Raw genomic sequence first — 26,851 nt, forward strand, 5'->3', positions numbered from 1 at the left:
GTCAAAAAAAAATCTACTTACCTCAGCTGTAAAAAAAATAAAAAATCCAAACTTCAAATAACCACATTTTCGACCGTGTAAAAAAAGTGTATACATTTTTTATAATTTTTTTATCGGAGCCATCAATAATTTTATCGGGATGACGTCATAATAGCTGATATCGGCCCGATAATTATCGTGCATCCCTACACGCTACTATTTCGAAATTAGATCTATATCATCGGTATTATGTCTCATCATGAATGCATGAAAGGGTGGGGGGGGGGGGGGGGGGGGTTTGATGCTTTGATTCGTCACCAACGGCACACGTTGTGGGGTAATCGAAGTGAAGTCATGGTTGGATCACAGCAGGATTGATACCATATAGGCCTTACCTTCACTAGGATGTACCCCAAAAAGAATATTTCAATTATCTGATCGCGAGTCCCAGTATTGGTGTCGATCGTGTCGCCAATATAATTTCATCACACATCATGCACCGGGAGTATTTCACGCTTCTCAATCCGATCGGGACAACCGCTCCATTTGCGTGACAGAAAAATCCGACCGGAGACTTTTGATCGACGCACAGGCCAAGATATAATGTTTCAAAGGGTGCTCGATACTGCCACCTGGGCGGATGCGGCCGGTATTGCACTTTGGCATTCTCAGGATGATTCCCCATGTTAACCCCGAGTCCGTGTGCCTGTAATGAATGGAAATATCGAATAAAAGAAATAACGATGAAAACCCGACTATACTCGGGTCTGGCGCTGAACGGTTGGCGAGTTAACCCGACTTTACTCGACGTTACTTTGAGAATGCCTGTGTTAGACCTACAGTATAACAGGGCTCTACGCCAGGGTTCGAAATTAACGGGGGCTTGGGGCATAATGCCCTTGAAAATGGACAAAATGCCCTCGAAAATCAGTTAAGGGGGGCACTTAATACCCCCGACAGTTTACTAATTATATATATTTATCCGGTAATGGAGCGTCTGTGTATCGTACGTTCAGATGACGCGCAAATAAAAAAATTCATTTGGCGGAGCCGGTGTTCTGCACTGGATGCAGGCAGCAGCAGCAGCACTGCAGCCAGCCAGGTGCTAGTCAGTTTGTGTAAAAATGGCACGCACAATATAAATCAATCTTCATTACGACTTTAAAAACATAGCCATTAACATTACATAGGCCTACACACATCTTGCCATAGCGTTAGCAGTTTGTACAATGTTTGTAGCTGTTAGCTAGCTAGCCCTTCACAACAACAGCTAACACCGTAGCTACTAGCTACTGTAGCAGAGGAGGAAATGGGAGTCTGAGAGGCGGGGTGTTTAAAGACAATGATAGGCGTTTATTTAACATCCAAGAAGGCTAACATACAACTGTGTTTTACTAACTCCAACCGGGACTATTATCGCTTTCGCGCTGCTTGTTGATGTTATGAACTCCTCCTAACGTGACCGGAGCTGAATGAAGGTGCCACACGCTAAAATGTCCGTGGGGACCCGGCGCCAACCCATAGATAGTTCCAACTCACCGAATTACGTAATCCACCACAGTTGCACTCAATATTTAAATAATGTTAGTCTAAATAAATGTAGACAGAAACATAATAATTTCAAGCAGAAAACGAATCTTTCCATTAAGAATTGACAATCAGGGAATTTAAACATGGTTGACATTGTTTTTGTGTGTTTATATTAATTAAAGAAAGGAAAGTCTAGTGCTGGCTGAGCATATTGTTTGTTTGCACTAAGTTAATACTTTGACAAATGTAGCCTACATTTTTCAGTCAGTTCGGTCTTTGTGTGCCAAACATTATTTAAGGCTGTAAACACTAAACCTTTTATTTTATTTTTAATAAATGAGAAGCATGTTTAGATTTGAGTGTTACATTTTTTTTTAATAAAAATTAACGTATATCGAACTGAAAACCGTGACCCCAAAATCGTGATACGAACCAAACCGTCCATTTTGTGAACCGTCCCACCCCTACCGTTTATCATAAAAATTCAGTGCCCCCGAAATACAAAAAAAAAAACCCGAAAATCAATTAAGGGGGGCAAAAAAAGCCCTTGAAAATAAATGTTAATTTCTAACCCTGGTGTGTGCAAACCGGAAAAATCATTTACTTGCAGTGTGCGAGACAGACGAGTGATTGTGAAGATTACAAAACAGCTCCGCTGTTAATAGTTCAGATTGAAACTGGACTGAAATTCAGTTTTTGGGTGGAATGTTTGTTCCAAGGAGGAGGGAGGCGGGGCCCGCTGCGTGTTACAGGCACTTGAGAGGTGCTGCGAACACAGAGAGAGCGCTCTGCTCTCATCAAGCATTACACTGCTATCTTAACGTTAGCAAGCTAAGCATCTGCATAGCGCGACCTGTGTAACGTTAAGTAACTTGTGTTCGGCGGGGAAAGACCATTCCATTTGTAACACAACTCCAAAAGAATAACATCCAAATCCGATCCCGATGCGCATTTCCTTCATTCCACAGCGCTGAGCGCGCAATGTATTTCATTGATCGATCTGGCCAGAGCCTATACTCACAAACGTTGCGTGTGTGGGGTTTTTCATCAATTTGAAACAAGCCTCTTGACTGTTGGAATTAGGGATGTTAAAAATAAAATATCTAATAATATTATTCAATATTAGACATTCATTGATCCAGAGGCAACCGGTTATTATATCAAGACAACAACACAACTTGCCCTCACTCAGGGACAATAATATTTAATCTATTTAGATAGAGTATGTATGTATTATGTAAGGGATAATGTATGGCTACGAGGTCATTGTCGCAAAATAATTGACCGACACAGAGTTTAAAATACCGAGGCGCCGCGCCGAGGTGTTTTAAACGTAGTGAAGGTCAATTATTTTGCGACAATGACCGAGTAGGCTATACATTATCCCGCTTATTACATGGCTAACTTACTAACAATATACCTAATTCATTTGACAAATCGCAGTTGTTCTGTGGCTCTGTCAGCCCAAATAAAGTGATTATTATTATCGCGGGCAGCCTCTGTGTTCTGGCTCCGCTGTGTTCTGCTCCGCTCGTCGCTCCGCCCCCTGTCATCGCCGGCACGGCAGTGTCTAATTGCACTGAAACAGTGTGTGTCAGTGGGCTTGATTGCGAACAGCTGCGCTCTGCGGTCATTATTGAAAAATCTGCGGTCATTATTGAAAAATAATGACCGCAGTCGGGGGGCTATTGACCAATCACAAGCAAGCATTTCGGCGAATGTGAAAACGCCATGTAATAATTACAGATAATTGAAGGTACCTCAAAACATGAAACCAAGCCATGATGTCACACATCGTGTGCGTGTGTGTGTGTTACTTGAACAATTGTCACTGTGCTCCTAAATTTCTGTGTGCTCCTAAATTTGTATTTAGATTTGATTTATTAACATTTTATTTAGGAGCACATGTGCTCCTTGGGAAAAAGGTTAGCGTAGAGCCCTATATATGGAGACATTAACATTACGTTATCAAACATAGGGACGAAGACTGTAAAAAAAAGTGTCAAGAATGTTTTATAATCTTTATGTTAATTTTCATTATAAAAATGTTGTGCCCCCGAAATACAAAAAAAAGCCCCCGAAAAGCAATTAAGGGGGGCAAAAAAAGCCCTTGAAAAAAAATGTTAATTTCTAACCCTGCTCTACGCTAACCTTTTTCCCAAGGAGCACATGTGCTCCTAAATGAAAAAAATTATGAGCACACAAAGAAATCTAGGAGCACACAAAAATATTTAGGAGCACAGTGAAAATATTTCAAGTAACAGTTTTTTATTTTATTTTTTATTTTTTATAAATGTATATTTGTACTGTGCGTGCATGTGCAAACGGGAACGGGACACACATCTGTGCAATAGCACATACCACCAAAGTCACTGGCCCACTGTGTGCGTGTGTGTGTATCTGCATGTGCAAACGGGAATGGGACACAGACATTTGAACTATTAAGTGATTAATGCCTACTGTGGCAAAGTTGTAGCCAACAACTAGGCCTAATAAGAAAGGCGGTGACATTGAACAAAAAGGAGACACTGGCATTACCACCAGGGCCATCAGTAGAGGGGACTGTAAGGTGCCCTTTTGGTATACTACCTTTGCTAAAACTGTGTTCTCTGTTAAAGGTGGTAACTACTGGAATAGCCTACCAGTTGTGATTAGAGAGTGCCCCACAGAATCAAGACTAGGGCTGTCTTTTTTTTTTTTTTTTTTTTGGTCTTTTTCCCCCTCCATTTTCCTCCGATTTTCTCCCATCCCAATGTTAGTCGTATGCCAATTCCCAGTCCCTTCCTGGTCGCTGCGCACTTACCCCCCACAGTCGGATCATCTGGGAGAGTGGAGGCTACCACGTGCTTCCTCCGACACACGTCCAGCCAATCACCGCTTCTTTTCACCTGGCAGCGCGGATTCTCATTGAGAGGGCGTAGCGTGTGGGAGGACCACACTATCCCCCTCAAGTCCAATCCGCGCTTAGCAGGCGCCCCGACCGAACTGTAGGAGTCGCTGTTTACAACGACCCGGACCCACCCCGCCAGCTTCTCCCACCCTCTAATACAGCCAATTGTATTAGTGCAGACGGCCAGCCAAGCTGGTGACAACCCCGGAGCTGTGAGCTGGATTCGAACAGGCGAATCCAGCTCACAGCTCCGGGGCTGGTGACGAACGCAATCTCCGCTCGGCCACCTAACCGCCTAGGGCTGTCTTAAATACTTCGAAGCTTCGAAGCTTCGTTCGATGGCACAAGCTTCGAACATTAAAAAAAAAATAGAAGTTTAAAAAGAAAAAAAAGAAAAAAATCTTTTTTTTATTTGTTTTTACTTCTGTGTGTGTGTGTTTGCATGGGGCCATTGGGTGGGGCCGGGGGACAAATACACTGGAGGAAAGTAACCCAGCTCAGCACTGCCCAAATTATATCATCACTATTGCCTGTTTGAAGGATATCATCCTCAAATACATATACACCACCTACACGCCTATTCTCAGTCCTTGCCCCACAATGGTGGAATGAACTACCCACCCCAGTTAGGACAGCCGAATCACGTCCAATCTTTCGCCGTCGACTAAAGACTCACTTATTCAACCATTATCTGAAATAAAATAAATCTAACCCTAACTAACCTTACTGTCATGCACTTGTCCTAATAAACTAACCTACACTGTAACACGCAACACTTTGATGAATATTGTTACTCAGCTGATAGAGTTGTATCCTTCCTGATGACCTGTCGTACAGAACTTGTAAGTCGCTTTGGATAAAAGCGTCAGCTAAATGTAAATGTGAATGTAAATGCCTTGTAGAATTCCACACATAAGAAAGAAAGATACTGGGATGAATAAACAAAATGGGAAATAAAATGTAGAAATGCATGCAATACATAAATAAATATGAATCTCCATATATGAAATAGAACATTTAGATAAGGTGCTACTGAGATGTTTTGGTTAGTTCTTTGTTTTTTTGTGGAAGTAGCCTTTCTTAAAAATGCATGAACATTCACTGATAATTGGTCTGTAGTGGAGTCTACAAGGTCTACATTGTCGGACCTTGTAGACTGACATAATTCTGTGCATAGTTTAGTCTACACAGGCCATATTTCAAATAATCAAAAATCTTACTTCATTCATCTTAAACATTCTTGATTTGGGGGATTGGTAGTTCCCATGAAATCTGAAGTTGTTCAAACGACAACAGCGATCCACTTTGAATTAAATCACACTGTGTTGGCTGCGTCACAGTCACGAAAGGGGCTACTTAATTCATTAATCCAATCCACTTTATTTATAGAGCACATTTAAAAACAACAAAGTTTACCAAAGTGCTGTACAAGTCCCACAACATAAGATAAAAAAAAAATATATATATATATATATATAAAAAAAATTAATTAATTTCTTTTTTATTCGAAGCTTCGAATTAAAATCGAAGCTCGGCCCCGAAGCTTCGATTGCCAAAAAAACATTCGAAGGTCAGCCCTAATCAAAACCCATCTTAAACTGCATCTTAAGGCAAACCAGAACTGTGATCATTTAAAATCTGATTTAGTTTATGTAACTAGTTTCTTGTTTTTATTGTTGTTTTTATCATTGATTGTCATCATGCTTTACCCTAAGCAGGCTATTTATTTATTGAAAGAGTTTTGCTGTCTCCTGGTGTAAATTAGCTCTTGCTACAACCCTGCATGTTTACATTTTGTATTTTGTACTTGATGTTCATTAACATGTGCTGTCCCTATCAAATAAACTATCAAATAAACTATCAAATCAAACTACTGCTACAAAAGTAAGTCACTTAACTTTAGCTTTTGCCCCTTTTATGCATACAATGCCTATGTTTTGGCTAGTGTTGCTCTTCTAGAAAAATAATCCTTTCAGGGTTGCCTATTGAAATACTGTACACCTCCAGTAGAGAAACATTGTTTATGAGTTTGCGTGTCAGGTAGACCATTGATTGACAGTAGATTCTGCCAATTACGTCACACCGCCTGCACCCACCTCTGCTGTTGATAACTCTAGCCAAGTTAGCACACACACATTATGACACATACACACACGCACAGTGGGCCAGTGACTTTGGTGTAGGGGTGTAACAATGCATCGCAATGCATCGATCCTAAGGGGAAAATTCAACTGCATCGATTTGAAAATGTTAGAATCGATTATCGCAATTGTAATGTGTACACAGTGTTATGCTATTCTCATGTCGGTTACAGCCAACACAACGACATACGCTACTGCATCAACATTATGATTAACAAAGCAAGGCATTTGTTTAGTTGCATTAACGTTATATTACTATTGCTATCGATAAATCTAGGTGTTCTAAAATCTATTGCTATTGGTAAGACTAGAATAAGTTACTGTCTCGGAAAACGCTCGCATATCGCAATGGCGGACTTTCAGGAAGTAAAAGAGAAAATGAGAGCTTCCGATTGGTCATTTCCTTTTTTTTTTTTTCTTGAAACCAGTCACGTCACTCTACTGTGATTGGACCGTTGGCTTGAGTGCAATGTGGGACTTCTAGTTTTTGAACGATTATCAGCGGAGAAAAAAGCACGACTGAGGCTGTAATCTTCACTCGCACACTGTGCAAGTAATTGATTTTTCCGGTTCGCACACACATATTTATATTTCTAGGGGCATATGCGAGCAATATGGTCGCACTGTAGAGCCCTGTATAATACTGCCAGCTGCTATAACAAAACCAAAACGATTGGTATCAGCAGTGTATCGGCTGATATGGCTCATAGAAGATCGGTGATTGGTATCGGTGGCAAAAAACGTGATCGGGGCATCCCTCCTAAAGTTACACTTTGATCCCCCCCGACCGCCAGGAAACAGGAAGTAAATGAGTAACGCTCTCCCCTACTTCAATGCCACAATTAAAGTGCCCTTGAGCAAGGCACTTAACCCAACTGCTCTCCGGCCACGTGGCTACCTTCTGCTCCTTAATAGTTACGGTAGGATGGGTCAAATGCAGAGGACAAATTCCTGGTATATGTAAAACATTTCTATTCTATAAGGTTGGTTGATTACTTGGTCCATGGTCGGTGCTTCTTGTCGCTTAAATTAACTCATTGACTGCCAGCTATTAGACGGGGCCCGTCATACCAATGCCACGCTTTAAAAGATAGGAGTGTGTCACCTTGTTTGTAGAGCTATAACTATATTCTATATTATAGCTATGGATACAATACTATGGCCCATTTGACTTTGACATCACCACCACCTATCTATCTTTCAATATGTGAAAGAATTAATTTCTTCATCCATATGTTCCCATGTTATACCGTGGTGAATATAAGTATGGTTATAGCGTGGTCTGGGGTAATTCCCGAAAGGCTGAGTAATAGCCATATACGCCAATTCTACTATAAACATTGCAGTTTTTTGCCTGTACACGCTATTATTCCCAAATCAAATCTATATCATAGGTATTATGTTTCATCATGAATGCATGAAAAGGGGGGGGGGGGGGTCGTTTTTTGATGCTTTGATCGTCACCAACGGCATACGTTGTGGAGTAACGTTACACAGATATGTTGCGATCGGGGTGAAGACATGGTTGGATCAACGCAGGATTGATATCATATAGCCCTTACCTTCACTAGGATGTACCCCAAAAAGAATATTCCAATTATCTGATCGTGAGTCCCAGTATTGGTGTCGATTGTGTCGCCAACATAATCCACCACACATCATGCATCGGGAGCATTCGACGCTTCTCAATCCGATCGTTATAACCGCTCCATTCGCCCGACAAAAAGAAGTGAGCCCGGTGACATTTGACCGTTGCACAGGCCAAGATACAAGGTTTCAAAGGGTGCTCGATACCGCCGTCTAGCTGGATGCGGCCGGTATTGCACTTTGGCGATCTCAGACTAATTCCCTATGGTAACACCAAGGTCCCTGGATGAATAATGAATAAAAATATCGAATAAACGACCAAAACCCGAGATATCTCGGGTCTGGCAGGCAACACATGTCGAGTTAACCCGACTTATCTCGGGTTTGGCAATTAATGAGTTAATGCTTTATTTTTTATTTTTTGAGTACTGACTGATTGGCTAAGTAGCTGACTGACAAAATAACATACTAACTGACTGATTATGTAACTGGTTGAGTGAGTGAGTAACTGGCTCATGGCAGGCTGACTCATGTGGTCTCTGTTGGTTTTAGGAGTCACCATCCTCCACCAGACCACCACAAGTCTCTCTCACCAAACCCCTCCAAAGCGCTGTCTCCTCCCCTCCCACCTCCCCCACCAAGAGGAGTGTCCTGGGGGTCCTGGAGAACCACCTCACATCCTCCCCTCCTGAGCTGCTCTTGTCAGTCCCAGAGACTCCCGACAGCCAGATCAGACCTGCCTCCTCACCCCCTGGGCCCCAGGCCCCCCAGCCCAGCACAGAGGCCCCGGGGAAGACGGAGCATGGCTCCCCCCTCTGTAGGAGCCCCCGCTCCAGAGGAGCTAGTCTGAGGAGGAGAGAGGAGGGAGACAGGAGGGAGAACGGAGAGGAGGTGAAGAGTGTTTCTGTTAAGAGGCTCCTCAGTCCCTCTGACGAATCACACAACACCAAGAGGCCCAGAACCACCCACCCACCAGCAAACAAGCCCTGCCTCCCCACAGACCACTTCCTAGATGAGTGCTTGCAGTCAATTGGTCCGTGCGTGGGGTCAGAGGGTCAGGGATTGAAGACATCACTGAAGCCCGTTTCAGTCAGAGGGCGGCCCTACCAGCCCTCCAGGTAATTGACTCATTCCCCGCCAACAACGATTATACTCGTTATTGGGCGCCATCCTTTGAACGCCAACAACAAGTATACTTGCCGTTGGTGGCGAGGGGGGGGGGGGGGGCGCCGGTCTAAACCACATTTCATTCTTGCATGAGGAAGGATAATAACGATAATCTAGCGTTGATTTCAGCATGATTAGATAATCAGGCGAAAAATGACAACGTGATAAGTGGATTTCACTAAAACGCTATTATCGCGTCTTTTCCTGGGATTACTCGGAAGCACCCAAACTCAGGCATTAAAGCGTTCCGTCTCCAGACGGATTTCCGTCAATTTGATTTGGAGTTCCGTCAATTTGATTTGCAGTCTGACGGAATTGGCTACCTGGTATAATATGATTTGTAGATGCATACAGATTGAAACAAAATTGAGCCAATCAGAGGCGTCAAATATCATGAAAAAGGGCATTTTCTTTCTATCACGGTGCGGCTGCGCCAAGCACAAGCAATGGCAGGACGCAGCGACTCGAGAGACAGGATTAGCTAATAGTTTGTCGTTGGAAATGTATAATAATCGCAGACAGTGTTGGATCTAAATAAATGGATTTATGGACACATTTATGCCCGGACCACAAAGCTTATTGAAGGGTAAGCGGAGGCGCGACGGCTCTACCGGAGTCCGTCAGCCTGTTATATGAAAATGTTATTGCACTAACGTTATGCACGCCTGCTATACCGTTTAGCTAACGTTAGCTTAATAGCGTCGGTTAAATGGAAGGAGTAAGCCGGCCACTAAAAAGAAAACACACCTCGGTGTTCTCAGACTAAAAGGATGAGCGGCACCACCCAACAAAAGAACGTTTCGAGAGGAATGGAAGTTTGAAGATAGCAGTGTTTCAAGAGACTGGCTAGGCTACTGGGGGCTGTAGTGGTGAGTTAACTATGTTAACTATGTCAAAAAGATAAACAGAAACAACACATTTGTCATTGTCGTGTTACTTCACAGTACAAATACGTGAGTCCTCTGCTGTGGTTGTGACGAGTATCCTTTATTAGCTTAACTCCGTAGCAACATCACACAGGTGTATCTGTGTAGACTGTCTCCTCTCCACCGTATGTATATATTTTCTCCCCACCGTATGTATCTTTTTTCTCCCACCCACCCACCCCCTCCTAATGTACAGTCTCCTACCCATCATATGTATATACTCTGTCAGGATCTCTGGGTAACAGTACTGTATATTTGCATATCGTATATGTCACAAATGTAACTACTATATACCTGTATGTCCATATGCCATAAATGTTCTGTATGTCATAAATGTCACTGAATTGAAAATGGGGGACCCTGATGTAAACAAGACAAACATCTTTCTCTGGTCTGCATCCCCTTAACAATTGTGTGTATTGAGCCGTACTGTATTGTACCCATTCTGCAATCTGTTAAATATTGATTGATTGATTGTTATTAACAGATTGCAGAATGGGTACAATACAGTACAGCTCAATACACACAATTGTTAACCCTTTCTCCGCCGATGACGTGTTTACACGTCATTCCTCGCCATGCGTAATCTGCCAATGACGGGTTCTGATGAGGATGGCGCAACCCCGGTCAGTCGCCTCTGGTTTAGTTCCGCGACGATTGTGCACACTTTTAGCTATTATGTTTGTTTTTTTTCTACTTTTTTTATTAAAACATCACTGGCGGGTACGTCATATGACCGCCAGACACTTATGGACCTAAACTCCGGACTCAAAGAGGAGTTTGGAGACACTTTATGCTAGGGCTGGGCGATATGACGATATTATATAAATATCGGGTACAGTTCATTAACGATACACTTTTTTTAATTTTTTTTAAACTCAATTTTTATTTGCATTTTTGTATTACAAGCTTACAAACAACATCATATTTGAATATTATTGTCATCTCAGTCGGTCTTCCAGGTACATATTATATAGACATAATGTACAACACCGTTAAACAGACAAACTATAAAGAAAAAAAATAAAGAAAAAAAATGTAATACCCAAAAACAGAAATAATAAATACCGACTTAAGCAAAAGTTCCACAGACATAAATAATAAATTGAAAAAACATAAAGCAATCGTCCTACCCAAATGGTAGAGATAGAAAATACTAACTAAAGCAAAAATGTGTGACATGGGTTCAGAGACCCTCCTTGAACATCTTTCCTCCTTTACCCTTCTCCCTCTTGTGTTGCATTTGTTTCTTCCTCTGTGATGTCGTTTTCGTTCCCCTTATAGTCCTCCCACTTTCCCCATCTTTCCCCAAATTTCTCTTCCTGTAGCCTCAGCATGTGTGTTATCCTCTCCATATCCTGTATCTCTTCCACTATTCCTACCCATTGTGCTATTGTCGGTGGGTCTTCCTTGTACCACAGTCTCGTTATTGCTTTTCTGGCCGCTATCAACATTATCTTTATTAAATATTTGTCCCCCCCCTTGTATTCCCTCGTGTGTCAGGTCTCCTAAGTAAAGCACCAGTCCTGTTTGTGGTAATCCGTATCCTAGTATTCTGATCATTGCCTCCCCTATCTCCTCCCAATACCCCTTCAGCTTCTGACATCCCCAGAATATGTGCGTGTGATTTTCCCCCTCCTTCCCACACATCCTCCAGCAAGCTCTTTGTGTTTGTGCATATTTTCCCTTCAGTTCTGGGGTTATAAAGAATCTGATTATGTTTTTCCATCCAAACTCTTTCCATATCCTCGATCCTGTTGTTGAATGTTGTACCTCGCATATGTTCCCCCATTATTCCTTCCCTGTTATTTCTATCTCTAGCTCTCTCTCCCATTTCTCCCTTATGTAATCGGTCGTGTGTCCCTTGCTGTTCATTATAGCCCGGTATATTGCTGATATTACTCTTCCTTGCCCCCCTTCGTATGCCCATACTATCATCTTTATTATTCCATTCTGTTCTTCGTCTTTGGCCCCCCTTATTTCTTTGTTGTAGTAGTCTCTAACCTGTAGATATCTGAAGTGGTCCCTGTTTTCTAGTCCAAATTTCTCCTTTAATTTTTGTAGTGTCTGCATTTCCCCCTTCTCTATCATTTTGCATATCGCTGTTGCCCCCCCCCCTCTCCCACCTTCTGAATCCATGGTCTAACCTCCCTGGTTTGAATCTCTTGTCATGTGCTACCCATCTCAGGACCCCTGACTGCTTCTCCAATTTGTGTGTTTTTATTACTCTGTTCCATATGGTCAAGGTGCATTTGGTGATTCGATCTAATAGTCCCTCTTTTTCTTTAAATAGTTCCCTATCTCCCACCAGAGCTTGTACCTTGTATCCCTCCCCTTCTTTTTCAATGTCTTTCCATCTTGCCTCATATCTGTCGTTACACCAGCACGTCACTGCTCTCAGTTGTGCTGCATAGTAATAATCTTGTAGGCTGGGTACTGCCATCCCTCCCTCTTCCTTTGGTAGTTGTAGTGTTTTATATCTGACCCGTGGTCTTCTCCCCGCCCATATGAACCTCGATATCAGTCTGTCCCACTCCCTGAATTGATTCTGTGGTATTTGTATTGGTAGTGACTGGAATAGGTACAGTAACCTTGATAGTATGTTCATTTTAATGACCTCTATTCTTGAATTGAAGTCCAAGGGCATTACTGTCCATCTCTCTAAGTCTCTCTTGATGTTCTGATTTATCTGTGTATAGTTCGCCTCATATAGTTTCTCCACCCCTCTCGTGATGTTCACCCCTAAGTATTTAATCTTGTCCATGTCCCATCTTATCCCGTACTGTTCCCTAATTTCCGTCGTTGGGGTATAGTTCCATGCTAAGGTCTGTGTCTTTGTCACGTTTAGTTTGTAACCTGAGTAGTGGCCATATTCCTTCAGTAGATCCATCAGTGCCGGGAAGCTCTTGTCTAGTTGCCTCATGTATACTATCACGTCGTCCGCAAATAGGCCTAGTTTATATTCCGTTCCCTTTATCCTTACTCCCTTAATGTCCTCGTCTGTCTGATCAGTTGTGCCAGTGGTTCTATGAAAACGGCGAAGAGCGTCGGTGAGAGACAACATCCCTGTCTGGTAGCCCTCTCTAATCTGATTCTATCTGTCAAGCTGCCATTCACCTTAACCCTCGCTGTCGGTTCTTGATATAGCGCCTTGATCATCTTCATTGCCCTCCCGTTCAGTCCGAACCTCATCAATGTTTTATATAAAAATGTCCAGCTCACACTGTCTAATGCTTTTTCTGCATCTAGGCTAATCAGTACCGCGCTACCTCCTTGTTTTTGTATCTCCTCTACTATGTGTAATGTCTTTCTCACGTTGTCCTGTGTCTGTCTCCCTTTAATAAATCCAGTTTGATCTTCATCTATAATGTCTGGCATAAACGTCTCAAATCTCTTTGATATTATCGATGTATACATGTTGTAATCCACGTTGAGTATGGACACAGGTCTGAAACTACTACATAATTCTCTATCCTTTCCTTCCTTCGGTATCGTGGTGATTATGGCTTCCTTCCACGAGGGGGGCATTTTTCCCTCTTCCATTGTGTGTCTGAACGCCGCCCCTAACATGGGCGCTAATTCAGTTCTAAATGTCTTGTAGAATTCCGATGGGAATCCGTCGCTCCCCAGAGACTTGTTGTTTTTAGCTCTACTAATTGCCTCTTCCAGTTCTCGTTCCGTAATTATTTTATTTAATTCTTCATTCTGTTCTTTCCCTATCGATGGTAGCTCTAGCTTCTCCAGATATGCTTCTATTTCCTCTTCTCCCGCTGCTTTTGGCTGTGTGTATAGTTTCTCATAGTATTCTCTAAATGTCTTCTCTATTTCCGCTGGGTCTCTCAATATTTCATTAGTCTTTGTATCCCTTATTGTGTGTATCGTGTTCAACTTCTGTTGCGTCCTAATTCTCCTTGCCAACAGTCTGGTCGCTTTTGGTCCCCCTTCATAGTATGTTTGTTTCATGAACCTCGCTTTCTTTTCTATTTCCGTCAATAATTCCCTATTTATCCTGGCCTTTACTTCTTTGATTTCTCCGAGCGTTCCCTGTTCTTTTGATATCTGGTGTCTCCCCTCTAGATCCTTCAGCTTCCCTATCAGATTGTGATATGTCTCCGTTCTGGCTTTCTTCAGCATTGCTGTCTTCTCCATCAATTTCCCCCTTATCACCACCTTCAGTGTGTCCCATAGAATGTTCGGGTCTACCGTCCCGTTGTCATTTTCCTCCTTATACCTGGCTATCTCCTCCTTGATCTGACTCACCACCCCCTTGTTATTTAGTATTCCTACATTTAGTCTCCAGATCGTGTTCCTCCGTCTCCCTTCTAGATCTACTGTCAGATATATGGCACTGTGATCCGATATGTCCGCTACTCCTATTCTGCTCTCCCGTACCCTGTAACTGTCCCCCGTCGTCATCAAAAAATAGTCTATTCTCGCATATGTCACGTGTGGGTGTGAGTAATGTGTGTATTCCCTGTCCATGGCGTGCATCCCCCTCCAAACATCTGTAATTCCCATTTCCATCATCTGAATATTCATATATCTACTGATGGGTGCTCGTCCTTTTCTAGTACTCGTGGTGTCTAGGTCGTGATTCAGTACTACATTAAAATCTCCCGCGCATATCAATATCCCTTCTAGTTCCATCACTATCATATCAAAAATGGTCTCATATAAATCCCTCTCACTCTCTGGGGGTGCATAAACATTCACTAACGTAACCATTTGGCCCTCCATTTTCCCCTTCACCAGAACAAACCTTCCCTCCTTGTCTCTTACTTCCTTGATCAATTCAAATTTGACTGTTTTTGATTAACGTGATTACTCCTCTCCTCAGGTTCCGTTTAAAGGAACTATAGTATGCATTTTCATATCCAAATCTCTTCAGTTTCTCATGATCCTGTGCTACCAAATGTGTCTCCTGCAGAAAAATCACTTCCATCTCACTTTTTTTACATTTCAACATCACTTTGCCCCTCTTTATCGCATTATTCATTCCATTAACGTTTAACGACATCATTTTTATACCTTTAACCATTGTCATCTTTCTTCTTTCGTCTGTCAGTCCCCCCCATGTCACATTCATTCCCCCCTCCGGTTGGAGCCTCCGCTCTCTTCACCGAATACATATAATGATTAACATAAATAAAAAACATAAACTTTACATAAAGTGCTCCCAAGGCGTTCGGGGGGTCCCTGTGTCCCCCCCTGTCCCCTGCTGGTGGGTGAGGAGTAATTGCTCTCCTAGTGAGAGGCCTCCTCCTGACGGCTTGGGGGTTTGAAGCCTTTACCCCCAACCGCTCGTCATATTTGTCCAGCTTTCTTACTGTTTTTTTTTGCTTTCGAGCTCCTGGTCAAAAGCGCCCTGTCCTTCATTCTGACCAAAGACCCCCATTTCCTAGGTCCCTCTCAATGTGTCTCATATGTTCCAATGTCCCTCCTTCCTCCCAAACCCGTGTGTGGTGTCTTCTGTGTACCCCTTTTTACTTTCTTTTCCTCCCCTCTATTTTCTATGTGATGTCCATTTATCCCCTTAATCCCTTCCAACTGTGTTACTCGCAGCGTGTGTCTATGTATTTGTTTCAGTATGTTCTGTGTCCCGTCTATCATACCTAGTTATATCTCCATTTATTTCCTCCATCAGCATGTGTATTATGTGTCCATGTATACGTTATGTTCATTCCTATATCCTGCCTCTACCTGGGAATGTGTGTTTATGCATAATGTTATTTCAGTTTCTATATTTTGTCTCTATTTGGATAGTTTTTTCAATCTCTTGTGCGTGTACTCATCCGTTCGCCTCCTCCCGCCTCCTCCCGCCTCCTCTCCCCTCCTTCTCCGTCTCTGGCCTCCTCGTCCGTCTCCGCCTTCGGTCTGTCAAGTCTCACCTCGGCCTTCTCCTCTCTCCTCCCTCCTCTCCCTGGATTCGGTCTCCTACTCTGGTCCATCTGCGTGCCCCCTCCAATCTCTGCTGCAGGCTCCGCGTCTGGTCCTCCTGTCTCCTTCCTTCTCCGTCCTCCGCCATCTGCATCCCCCGTCGTCTCATCTCCTGCGCCGCCTCCCGCGCCGTCGCGTACGTCACCGTCCCTTCCTTCCAGTGAATCCTTAGCGAGGTCAATTCTTTCAGAATTCTCTTCAGTCCCGCGTAGGACCTGCGTGTTATTGCTACCGCTGTCGAGTAATCCTGATCAAACGATAGTCTTTTCCCTTCGATTTCTATCTTCTTGGTCCACGCGGTTCTGAGTATCAATTCCTTAATCTCAAATCTCAGAAAGTTAATAATCACCGCTCTCGGAGGTCTGTCCGGTTTCGGTCTCGGAGCCAACGCCCTGTGGGCCCTCTGAATCTCCATTTTTTTCCAGTCCCGTCTCCTTCAATTGGTCTTTGATAAGCTTTTCTACATATTGGGTCACCGATTCCCCTTCGACTCCTTCTTTCAATCCCCATATTCTGATGTTATTTCTCCGTGACCTCCCCTCCATGTCCGATATCTTTGTCTCCATCTGTTCTTGTTTTTGAATCGCACATGTTAATACCTCGTGTATCTCTGTGTTCCATTCCTCCGCGTGAGCCGTCCTAGTCTGTAACTCGGTCACGTTTCTGTCCTGTTCCGCCATCTTCTCATCCACCCTTTTGAGTTCTGTATTCATTTCACCTCTGAAGTCCTCCTGTTCCTTCCTCAATTCCTCCCGTAACTTCCCAATATCATTCCTTATCGTGTCCGTGTTCAGTTTTATCGCCGCTGTTATGTTCTCCAATATCCCGGCCTGCATGACCACGGCCCATCCTGGCATTACCGTGTCTGCCTCAGCGGGACCTCCCCCTTCTTCCGCCTGTCTCTTCTCGGCTTCGCTTCGGGGACTCTGTTTCTTCAAATTCTCCTCTTCTCGTGTGTTCTCCATTTCTCTTTCCTTCACAATCGTTGTCTCTTCCTTACTTCTCGTGTGTATTTTCATTTTTAATCACTTTTCGGGTCCTTTTTTATCCGTTTTTTCGCTCATTTGACCAGGAGCTCTACCGCACGTGTGTTACCCGTCTGCTCTCATACCGGAAGTTCCAACGATACACTTTTTTAACGTATCGTGGATATCGTGATGTTTTGCCCAAGAGGATTGTGTCGCATCAATCTGGTCCACGCCCGTTCAAACTTTTGAACAACGTCGCCCCCCACACACACTACTGCATCAAAGTTAGTACTTATGATGAACAAAGGCATTCGTTTTGTGGCATTAACGTTATATAGTTACACGTTATATAGTTACACGTTCAATAACATCAGTGTATTTACCCAAACATAGCAACGTCCGATGACGACATAGATAGCAAGCGTTACTGTTCATATCTCAGCCCGTGCCGAGTTGTGCATGCCCATTCTGCGGTCTGTTAATAAAGTTTTCAATCAGACAGATGTATGGAAAGGCTTTTATTATAACATTTGTTGCAGTAAAATCATTATGCCTCGTTGTCATGCTGCGGTGCGCTGGTAATCACTCGTCGGCTGCGGTGAGCTGTTGTTGTTGTCGTTGAGCTGAGCTCTCGTCAAAATCAATGGAGGGCATTCAGGAATGTAAAAAAATAATAGCGCTTGCCGATTGGTGCTAAGAACAGCAGGGCGGGTGCAAGCGGTTTGACGTAATTGGCAGACTCGACTGTCAATCAAAATTATTCTGTTGCCGGCTGAATGATCGAATGAATGAAAACGTTATTAACGATTGCAGAATGGGTACAATACAGTACAGCTCAATACAACAGTGGACTGACTGGAGGATGAAGACCAGAAAAATACTTTAGGCTTTTTTACATAAGGGTCCTCCATTTTCAATTAATCAAAACATTTAGAGACATACAAATATACAGTAGTTTCATTAAAATGCTATTGATTGATTGATTGATTGATAACTTTATTAACATATTGCAGAATGGGTACAGTACAGCTCAATACATACAATTGTTAAGTCAAGTCAAGTCAGTTTTATTTGTATAGCACATTTCCAGGCAGCGGCAGCTGACACCAAAGTGCTTCACAAGCAAGTTGATAAAAACAAATTAGTGTGAGGCAAGGTATAAGATTAAAAGAAAGAAAAAAAACATAATAAAGCAATGAAAGTAATAAAAACTGGTAGGACACAGTAAAACAAAGAGGATAGAAGGGCCAGGGGTCTAGTGGTGGTTAAGTAGGGAAGAAGGCCAAGGAGAACAGGTAGGTTTTCAAGAGTGATTTAAAAGCCTGTACGGTGTTAAGGGGATGCAGACCAGAGAAAGACTTTCGTCTTGTTTACATCAGCGTCCCCCATTTTCAATTAATCATATTTCATATCTAAATCATATAATATCTCATTGCTAAATATATGCAATATATAATCTAATAATCCAATAATCTAAATCTAATATATAATATAAAAATGCTAAATGCATGGGTATTTTATTTTGTCTTTAATGTTAGCTTGCAAACTTAAATACTGTCTTGGTAAGCCTCATAATGAATTGTTTGGGGAAAAAAAGAAAAACATTGTGATGTGTATCGTGTATCGCCGAAAGGTCAGAAAATATCGTGATATCATATTTAGGCCATATCGCCCAGCCCTACTTTATGCCTAGAATGGCCACCGGAGATCAGGTGGGACAACGAGGACAACAAAGACAAAGGAACCGTCAGGAAGAGACACAGAGGGAAACGTGGAGGAATAAGACTGAGGTTAAAAAGATCTGCTTACCGCCCAGCAATTCCATCCATCTTTCTGACGAATGCACGTTCGTTGGAGGGGAGGATGGATGATCTGAGAGCGAGGGTCCGCTTCCAACGTGAGGTGAGAGACGCTAACATCATGTGTTTTACGGAAACATGGCTCAAGCCAGCGACTCTGGACCACAGCATCTCTCCCTCGGACTCCTTCACCGTCCTACGAGCGGATCGCACGGCAGCCTCCGGCAAGAGCGTCGGCGGTGGGGTCTGTCTCCTCACGAACAATGGCTGGGTTAATCCCAAAGAGGTGCATGTTCTCTCACGCTCATGCTCCCCAGACATGGAACATCTCTCAATTCTGTGCCGTCCGTTCCACCTCCCCCGAGAGTTTACTGCGGTCATCATGACCGCTGTATATATCCCTCCACAAGCGAACACCGGCAGGGCGCTGGCGGAGCTACACGATCATCTCAACAAACATCAAATTAAACATCCAGACGCGGCGATGATCGTAGCTGGTGATTTCAATCAGGCCAATTTGAAAAAAGTGATGCTGTCCTTTTTTCAACACATCGCCTGCTCCACAAGGGGAGGAAACACACTCGACCACTGTTACACCCCGTTCAGAGCCGGCTACAAGGCTGTAGCGGCTCAACCATTGACTGGGCTACAAGCTCATCCGACCACGACTCCATCTTGTTATTCCCCGCTTACAAACAAAGATCACGTGACGCTGTCGTGTCACGTGAGACAAAAAAATTTACCGACCAATCAGAGGCCACGCTTCAGGACACGCTCGCGGATGTGGACTGGAATATGTTTCAAGGAAGCGCCAGTGACGTCAGCGAGTTCGCGGATAGCGTTGTGTGCTTCATTACAACACTCGCTGACAGTATTGTCCCCATGAAAAAGGTGTGGGTCTTCCCAAACCAGAAACCGTGGGTGGACAGTACTATCGGAGCAGCTCTGAACTCTCGCACCACTGCTTGCAACCTGGGCAGAGAGTCAGGAAACATGGAGGAGTACAAGGCTACAGTCTATACTCTGCGCAAGGCTGTAAAACTTGCAAAACGGACATATGCTGATAAACTGGAGACACAAATGGCACAAAACGCCACAAGGCTTATGGCGGGGACTGAGGACAATAACTGACTACAAAGTCAGCGCCCCCTCAATGGGGAGCGACGACGCCTCTCTCGCGGACAAACTCAACTCTTTCTACGCTCGGTTTGGTGTAGACAGTTGCGCCGCTAGCTCAACGGCTAGTCACGTCACTGGCGCGCCGGCTGTTGTGGAGGGGGGGAGGCAACCACGGGGGGGGGGCGGGGACGCTCTCTCGTTGTCGGAACACAGTGTGAGAAGAGCATTTATGCAGGTGAACACCAGAAAAGCGGCTGGCCCAGATGGTATAACAGGACGCATACTTAAGTCCTGTGCCAACCAGCTAGCCCCTGTGTTCACCGCCATATTTAATCAATCCCTGGCGGAGTCAGTGGTCCCTGCCTGCTTCAAGATGTCTACCATCATCCCTGTACCGAAGAAACCCTCCCCAACATGTCTCAATGACTACAGACCGGTGGCACTCACCTCTGTGGCCATGAAATGTTTCGGGAGGCTGGTCAAGGATCACATTTGTGCCTCCCTCCCCAGTGATATGGACCCTATGCAATTTGCATACAGGACAAACGGGTCCACTGACGACGCGGTCTCCCAAGTACTGCACAGCACCCTCTCTCACCTTGACTGCCAGAAGGGGGGCTATGTGAGACTGTTGTTCATTGACTACAGCTCAGCGTTCAACACTATAGTCCCCACCAGACTGGTGGACAAGCTGATCGAGCTGGGTCTGAGCTCCGCTCTGAGCGCCTGGGTACTGGACTTTCTGAGTGAAGGACCCCAGGCGGTCAGGGTGGGGGGTCAGACCTCCAACACCATCACCCTGAGCATCGGGTCCCCCCAGGGCTGTGTTCTGAGCCCCCTGCTGTACTCACTCTACACACACTATTGTATGGCCAAGTTCAGCTCCAACTCCATAGTGAAGTTTGCAGACGACACGGTGGTGGTGGGGCTGATCTCGGACAACGACGAGAAGGCCTACCGGGAGGAGGTTGAGGTACTGGAACGCTGGTGCCAGGACAACCGCCTGCTCCTGAACATTGGTAAAACCAAGGAGCTGATCATGGATTATAGGAGAGGACAGCAGGAGACACACACACCACTGAGGATAAACGGGGCTACCGTGGACAGGGTGAGCAGCTTTAAGTACCTGGGCGTCCACATCTCAGAGGATCTGACATGGTCAACACACATAGACTCAGTCGTAAAAAAGGCGAAGCAGCGCCTCTACCACCTGAGACAGTTAAAGAAGTTCAGAGTATCTGGGAAGATACTCCAGTCCTTCTACTCCGGAGCTGTAGAGAGCATCTTGACTGGAAACATCACTGCCTGGTATGGAAACAGCACGGCACAGGACAAGAAGGCCCTACAGAGTGGTGCGCTCAGCCGAGCGTACCACGGGTATTGCACTACCTCCCCTGCAGGTTCTATACAACAAGAGGTGCAAATCCAGGGCGGCTAGGTGGTGTAGTGGGCAAGGCACTCGCCACCAATGTGGAGACGCTGGGTTCGCGTGTTCGAATCCAGCTCTCCACATTGTTTTCAGTTTAGCTGGTCGTCCGCAGTAATACACATTGGCCGTATTACGGGGAGGGAAACTGAAGGGTGGGGATTGGGCGTTGTGGACCGCGTCTCCTACAGGTCGGTTGGTGCGCCTGCGCAGTAGAATCAGGAAGTGTCGGGGGCAGCGTGAGCCTCCCACGCGTTACTCCTCGCCACTGAGAGATCGAGCTGCGCAGGTGAAAAGATGCGACTGCTGTTACCTCAAGTACCGGAGGGGACTTGTGCTATGTATGACTTAGTCCACATTGCTGCCGGCTTGTGGGAGGCAAGAAACAGCGTTCATGACAGGGGAGGGTTGAATTGGATGATACGAAATTGGGATGGGAGAAAAACATAGAAAATGGGAGAAAAAGTGGATAAAAAAAAAGAGGTGCAAATCCAGAGCCTGCAGAATAATGAAAGACCCTCACCACCCCAACAACAGCCTGTTCCAGCTGCTGAGGTCAGGCAGACGCCTGCGAACCCCAGCTACTAGGACAGAGAGGCTTCGGCTCAGCTTCTTCCCCCAGGCCATCAGAGCCTTGAACACTGAACACTGAGTGCCACAGAACACCGAACTCTCCACACACAAGTACACATGAGCACACACACGACACGCACGCTGTACACGCTTGCACACTAGCAGCCACTTTAACATGAGCAAGCACACACTCATGCTGCACACGCCCACACTTATGGCCACTAAGGAAAGGTCACTTTAAAAATAGTATAGTAACAGTAACAGTGTATTGCACTACCAAAGGACCTAGCATGTCCTCCATGCTCTGTAAATAACTTATGTACAAATACCGATATGCCCTACTATGTTACCTGTTTATTACACAATGTTGTTTTATTGGATTATATTATGTTGTTACTACTGTATTGCACATCGTTGCGGGCAAGACCACCCGCGTTTCATTGTATACTTGTATGCCGTGACAAATAAAACTCTTGACTAGAGCTGCCGCGATTACCGCATTACCGCGGTATCGCTGTTACATCACGGCCACCGCAGAGTAGGCTGAATACCGCGTCACCGCTGTTTTTTATAATAATAATAATAATAAATTACCCTCCTCTCGTTGGGCTTGCGGCTCTGCAGATATACCCTACTCCTCTGTCGAGGTTCCAAGCGACCCTATTGGGTACCAGAAAAGTCACGTGAAACATTGCAGACCACTGATTGGTCAGAAGAGAGACGCGTCACACGTTGTAGCGTCATGCAGTGTGTTACCACCAATCGGCAAGCGCGTATTCGTTTTTTACGTCCTGAATGTCAGCTCATCACAACACGGCTAATAACGTTAGCTTTAACTCTCCGCCGGAGTGGACTACCATCGCTCGTCAGGAGTACTAAACGAGACATAATGATTTTACTGTCTGCAACGAATGTTATAATAAAAGCCCTTCGTTCTATACACTTGTCTGATTGAAAACTTTATTAACAGACCGCAGAATGGGACAACTCGGCACGCTCTGAGCAAAGAAAGGAACTGAGATATGAATAGAGTATTGCTTGGCTTGCTATGGTCCGGTAAATACGCTGATGTTATTGAACGTATAACTATATAATGTCAATGCCACAAAACGAATGCCTTTATTATAAAGTAGTAACTTTATAGTAATAATAATAAGAAAGGGTCGGGGGGGTTAGGGGAGTGATTGAAACCTTTATTTATTCCCGAAAAGGACTTTATATCTGTCACGGTGTGGGGGTGTATGTAGGACCCAATTGCAGACAAGTGGAGATGGCAGCAAGTCCAAGGGTTTTAATGACACAAAACTAATATACAGAACAAGGGAACAAACAAAACCTCTCAGTGAAAACTGGAAGAGGGGAAAAGTAAACACAAATCAGTTTGGTATCCACAGAGGACGCGCAATACAATGGGTGAAATGAGGTTTCGGACTTCCGGTATGATAGGAAACGAGTAGCACACGTGTGCTCGAGCTCTTGGTCGAAACAGTTAAAAAACGGATGAATAAAGACTCGAAAAGAAATAAAAAGTAGAGATGCAAACAAGAAACAAGGAAGAAACAAGGAACGAGAAAAAGAGAGAAAATAAAGGGTCTCAAGAGAAAGAGAATTTGAAGATGCAAGATCCCCGACACCGAGTGAACTGCGCACGACCAGAGGGGAAACTTCGAATCCGTGTTTCACTTTCAATAACTAATGCGTGCTTGCCGAATCCCAAACAATATTCATGCTGCAAAGTCATCCTCTAAAGATAGACATTTAGACTAGAGGCAGGCTATATGCTATAAAGAGTAGACTACTACTAAAAAAAAAAATGCATTCAAACTTTTTTTTTAAATTGTGTGCGTGCGGTAATAACCGCGGCGGTAGGAAATATTTAGCAAATTTGTGCGGTAAGGAAATAATCAATACCGCGGCAGCTCTACTCTTGACTTGACTTGACACGGCCTCTTTGAGATCAATATTTCATATTTTCGTCATGGTATTCACATTTCACCCACTGAGTCTTTGCTGGTGTTGTAGGACTCCGCTCAACTCTGCAACGCTTCAATACCGCCACCTGGTGGCCGATCGGCGCGTTGCCAAAACCGGAAGTGGCCGGAAGTGCTTAGTCCGTCCCCTATTCCGTCCGGACTCTATCCAGACACTGTGCATATCGATCCGTTGCCATAACTCAATAAACAACATGATTGGAACTGTATTAGTATTATACAAACCGGAACTGGATCACCTAGATAAGTGGTTCCCAAACTGTGGTGCGCGCACCCCTTGTGGTGCGCGAGCTACCTCTAGGTGGTGCGTGACATGAAAAGGCTAATGGCGTTATTTTACTAATAAATATATAACTAATATACATTATTTCAAATGGGGATTTTCACTGTGTAAATCATGAAATTCAAGAAACGTTTTAATAAAAAATTTACGTTTTAATAATAATAATAAACAATGTCTCGGGCGAGGTGCGCTTCGTCTGTGCTGATGCGCTCCGCTCTGCATGGAGTCTGTCTCCTCAGGTCTCCTATATGCGGGCTTAACAGCGGGCCGATGACGGTAGCGAGCGCGAGCCAGTGCATTAATAACTTCCTGCCAAAAGCGCGGGACCAGCGCGGGATTGTGGCACTTACAACATGCAGAGCTGGCTAAAAACAGGGAAACTGTCAGGTGAATCTAAAGTCAATAAAAGTATGAAAGAGGACAGGAGGAATTGGAGAGAAGCGGAGAGCAGCGTTTTAGAGTGGAGACAGAGTGGTGATGACAGCTGGAGCAAATCAAATAGGTGTCTGTGGGCAGTCGGCCCGACATTAATAAACAGCAGTGTGTTATAATCACATTTTTATGAGCTAACGAATTCAGTTATATTGGACATTTGTATTAATTATATCAAGCGAATAACTGAGAAATTTGGCAGAGAGAGACGGCAACATTATCGTGAAATATAAACGTTGCGTGATGACTATTATATCTCCGCCTCCCAGTCCCAACGAAGAACATACCAGTAGTATGCAACTGCAGAGCCGCAGAGCCAGCGGCGCTCTAATCCCGGTCTGGGGACCGCTCAGCAGCGCCCCCCACCCAACAGCTGAATTGCCAATGGCTGAATTGGAGTATTGCACTGTGCGCGCACAACTGCATCAGCTCTGCGGCTCTGCAGTTGCATGCTTCTCGCAAATCTAGCTCCCGCAAATGAATCTCGACATCGCTTCACCAATAGTCGTTATCAGAACACCACACACATATCATAATAGAACACACATCGTTGTCATTATTAGACCTGCTTGGTGAAGCAACAATGAAACAAATGTAACTATTTTAATACAATTCAAATTGTGCTTAGAGGGAATTATTTTCACCGGACATTATGACCGGAGAGATTAAATATGTCTGACTTCAACAGATTTTGCCGGTCAAAAACCGGTAATTACCGGACAACGGAAACCCTGGTCCCAACAACCATTCCGTGGGTGAACTCATTGAGATAGTTGTCAATTAATGATACTAATACTAATCTATACAATCACCTGTTGTTGAATAAATACCATTACTTTATAGTTATTACTAAAAAACAGTATATATAAAACAGTAGCGATGTATGCACTGGTATCGGATCAGTATCGGTATCGGCCGATACCCAAAGCTTAGGTATCGGAATCGGATCGGGACGGAAAAAATGGTATCGGAACATCTCTACTTATTACTACAATAAGATCACATACAATACTCCTTTATATTGATCCCCTTGGGGTAATCCGGGATTAGATTAAATTAGATTAGATTAACATGTATTGTCATTATACAGTACAACAAAAATAAGTTTGGCAACCGAACCAGAGTGCAATAGTAGTATATAATGTGCAGGTTATTAAACTGGAAAGAAAATATATAAATTAGTACTACTGAGTAATGGTGCTAATCAGATGTATTGGTATTATAGTAGAGTTGTAGTATTAATATGTACTGTGATACAGATATACACTATGGTAGTAAATTGTAGGGCTGTCTTAAATACTTCAAAGCTTTGTTCGATGGGCATGGGATTCGAACGAAGAAAAAAAATAAACTTCTACTGCTTTCACTGTATATATATATCCACATCTGTCTGTACATACTAGGGCTGTCTTAAATACTTCGAAGCTTCGTTCGATGGGCATGGGATTCGAATATGAAAATAAAATTCGATTATTTAAAAAAGATATATATATTTTATTTTATTAATTTTTTTTGCTAAATCAACTCTGCCTCTCTTTGTTAATTACAACAAGCAATGCTGTTTGTTATTTAAGATGAGGTCGGACTCGGCACTGACAGATTTGTGTTCATTGTGCTGCTTTTATAAAGCCTCAAATGACTGCTTACAATATTTCATGAAAGCAAAGTGTTTTGTTTGTCTAAGATTTAAAAAGGTTTAAACTTTACAGCACTGACAAAGTTGAACAAAGTGCTGTACAAGTTCTCACAACATAAAATAAATAAAAATAAAAATTTATTTTTATTTCGAAGCTTCGAATTAAAATCGAATCTCGGCCCCGAAGCTTCGAATTCCAAAAACAAAATCGAAGGTCAGCCCTAGTACATACCTGTATAATATTGTTTACATATCTGTAGATATATACTATAATTTTTTGTATCTTATGTTGTGGGACTTGTACAGCACTTTGGTCAACTTTGTTGTTTTTAAATGTGCTCTATAAATAAAGTGGATTAATTAATTAAATTAATAATGAGTCGGGAGCTGCGCTGCCTGGGCGGCTGCTCCGTTACACAGCCAACGACATTACATTACATAATTATGTTGCAACCTTCGTCTATAAA

At 43.7% G+C, this 26,851-nt stretch overlaps 1 protein-coding gene across 4 annotated transcripts in view; it reads left to right on the top strand.

The window, feature by feature from the left end:
- dna2 (DNA replication helicase/nuclease 2) overlaps positions 1 to 26,851 on the top strand; it is a 137,118-nt gene that overhangs the window by 20,391 nt on the left and 89,876 nt on the right. For all 4 annotated transcript variants that reach the window (XR_014620191.1, XM_084323615.1, XM_084323616.1 and 1 more), the window contains exon 3: positions 8,680 to 9,245. Coding sequence is in view for 3 of the 4 variants with exons in the window: in XM_084323615.1 (XP_084179741.1) it covers positions 8,680 to 9,245 (566 nt within the window). In the remaining variant the exon portion in view is untranslated. The remainder of the gene's footprint in view (positions 1 to 8,679; positions 9,246 to 26,851) is intronic.

This window comes from Notolepis coatsorum (genome assembly GCF_963971535.1).
Source record: "Notolepis coatsorum genome assembly, chromosome: 1".
NCBI classification, from domain to species: domain Eukaryota; kingdom Metazoa; phylum Chordata; class Actinopteri; order Aulopiformes; family Paralepididae; genus Notolepis; species Notolepis coatsorum.